Source organism: Temnothorax nylanderi, unplaced genomic scaffold (assembly GCF_030848795.1).
Source record: "Temnothorax nylanderi isolate EJ_2023f unplaced genomic scaffold, tnyl_v1.0 TNYL_tig0587_pilon, whole genome shotgun sequence".
Lineage (NCBI taxonomy): Eukaryota > Metazoa > Arthropoda > Insecta > Hymenoptera > Formicidae > Temnothorax > Temnothorax nylanderi.
The window spans coordinates 10,333-13,171 of record NW_027249649.1 but is presented as its reverse complement, the minus strand read 5'-3'; the positions used below and the strand labels follow the sequence as shown (position 1 = coordinate 13,171).

General features: G+C 43.3%; 1 protein-coding gene across 1 annotated transcript; it reads left to right on the top strand.

The window, feature by feature from the left end:
* The first annotated feature begins 1,884 nt into the window (after positions 1 to 1,884).
* Positions 1,885 to 2,839, top strand: LOC139784122 (uncharacterized). The gene has a single exon (XM_071723288.1). It carries the CDS (start codon positions 1,885 to 1,887, stop codon positions 2,647 to 2,649), a length of 765 nt encoding a protein of 254 aa, XP_071579389.1. The 3' UTR covers positions 2,650 to 2,839.

Here is a 2,839-nt window from a genome sequence, read left to right as displayed (position 1 = left end):
GTATACATTTTAATAAATAATAAAAATAATTTTTACGTAAAAGATATAAAAAATTTTATTATTTACAGATGTTTGCACTATTTCTACACGAGCGAGAAATTGGAAGCCCACACCATCGACTGTCGGGAGATGAACGACTGCGCGATCAAGTTACCGAGCGATAACGACAAGTGGCTGCAATTCAACAACTACAGCAGAAAAGAACGTGTTCCGTTTATCGTATACGCCGACCTGGAATGTATCCTGGAGAAGACGGCAGCGGATCCTGAAACGTCCGGCATATACCAACACAATAAGGTATTTAGTGTCGGGTATTACGTGCATTGCTCGTACGACGAATCATTATCCGCGTATCGATTTCGTCGCGATAATGACTGCGTCGCGTGGTTCGCCGAGGAACTAAGACGTTTAGCACACGACGTAAAGACTATCTTGTCCACTAATATACCCATGGTGGATTTCACGCAAGACGAGTGGAAAAAATTTAACAGTGTGACGCAATGTCACGTGTGCGAGAAACCGTTCGCACCAGGCGACACGCGGGTACGCGATCACTGTCATTTAACCGGTAGGTACCGAGGTCCCGCACATTCGGCATGCAATTTGAATTATAAGGATTCTCACTTCATCCCAGTAATATTCCACAATCTGTCGGGCTATGACGCGCATTTCATTATCAAGGAGATAGCTACCGCGTTCGAAGGCAAGATCGATGTACTGCCTATAACAAAGGAAAAGTACATCTCATTTACTAAACACGTGAAAGACACCACGGAAAGAGCTGATTCGCGAAACAATATAAAGCTAAGATTTATCGACTCGTATAAATTTCTGAGCGCGAGTCTCGCAAAATTGTCATCCTTCCTAGATAATGATAAATTAAAAATTATACGTTCAAAATTTTCCACGTTATCCGACAACGATTTTGAATTATTGACGCGAAAAGGTGTCTTTCCGTATGAGTACATTGACTGTGTCGAAAAGCTAGAGGATACGTGTTTACCACCGCGCGATTCATTTTACAGTTCCTTGACCGGTGACACCGTATCCGAGAGCGATTACGCGCACGCCGCGAATGTATGGCAGCGATTCTCCGTTCGAACCCTGGGTGAATACAGTGATCTATACCTGAAAACCGATGTCTTGTTGTTGGCCGACGTGTTTGAAAATTTTCGCGATAGCTGCGTCGCGAGTTACGGACTCGATCCAGCGCATTATTACACTCTACCGGGTTTCACGTGGGACGCTATGTTAAAACATACACGTATTAATTTCGAACTGCTCACAGACATTGATATGATAATGTTTATCGAACGTGGTATTCGCGGCGGTCTCAGTCAATGTTCCGGTAGATACGCGCAAGCTAATAACAAGTACATGCAATCTCACGATCAGTTGAAACCATCGTCGTACCTGATGTATTTCGATGTAAACAACTTGTACGGCTGGGCGATGTGTGAGCCATTGCCCTACGCAGATTTTCGATGGGTCAAAGACGTTTCGAATTTCAACTTTAGCGCAATCGCTTTGGATTCGTCCACGGGTTATATTCTCGAGGTCGATCTAGAGTATCCGCAGAATAAACACGACGCGCACGCTGATCTACCGTTCTGTCCGACGAGCGATAAACCGCCCGGCAAGCGAGAGAACAAACTTCTCGCGACTTTATACAATAAGGAGCGTTATGTCATTCATTATCGCAACCTACAGCAGTGCACGCGCCACGGCCTTCGCGTCACAAAGATACATCGCATATTGCAATTCGCTCAATCTGCGTGGCTCCGCGCTTACATCGAACTCAATACAAAATTTAGAACGCAAGCAAAAAATGAGTTCGAGAAAAATTTATATAAATTAATGAATAACGCGGTTTTCGGGAACACGATGGAAAATGTACGCAATCACGTCGATGTAAAATTACTGACGAAGTGGGACGGACGATACGGCGCGGAGGCAATGATCGCGCGACCGAATTTCCATAGCAGGAGCGTGTTTTCGAAAGATCTGGTAGCCGTCGAACTGCGAAAACTCGAGGTGAAGTTCAACAAACCAATCTACGTGGGTATGTGCATCCTCGATATATCCAAGATATGTTTGTATGAATTTCATCACGAGTACATGTTACCGTTGTATCACGACAAATGTAAAGTTATGTACACCGATACGGACAGCCTTATATACCACATCGAGTGCGACGACGTGTACGAGACGATGAAACGCGACATCGACAGATTCGACACAAGCGATTATCCAGTAGATAACGCGTACGGTATACCACTTGCAAACAAGAAGGTGCCGGGCTTAATGAAAGACGAAAACAATGGCGCGATAATGACGGAATTCGTTGGACTCAGAGCGAAGATGTATGCGTTGAAGGTGGATGGTAAAAAAGACACTAAAAAAGCAAAAGGCGTCAAGAGTAACGTCGTAGCGCGTACTATAACGTTCGACGATTACACGCGGTGTCTGAAGGATGCAATTGAAATGACGCGACAGCAGTTCTCTATAAGATCAAAATTGCATGATGTGAACACCATCCGCGAGACGAAGATCGCTCTGAGTCCGTACGACGATAAGCGATACATTATACCCGATTCGATCGATACGTTACCGTGGGGGCATTATCAAATACCCCCTCCAAAAACGTAGTGTATTGTATGTATAAAATGTAATAGTATAACTTAACGTAATGTAATAGTATAACGTAACGTAATGTAATGTGATGTATGTATGTATGTATGTAGGTATGTACGTAGGTATGTATATATGTATATACGTATGTATAGTAACGTAACGTAATGTAATATAAGGTAAGGTAATATAACGTATATTATATTGT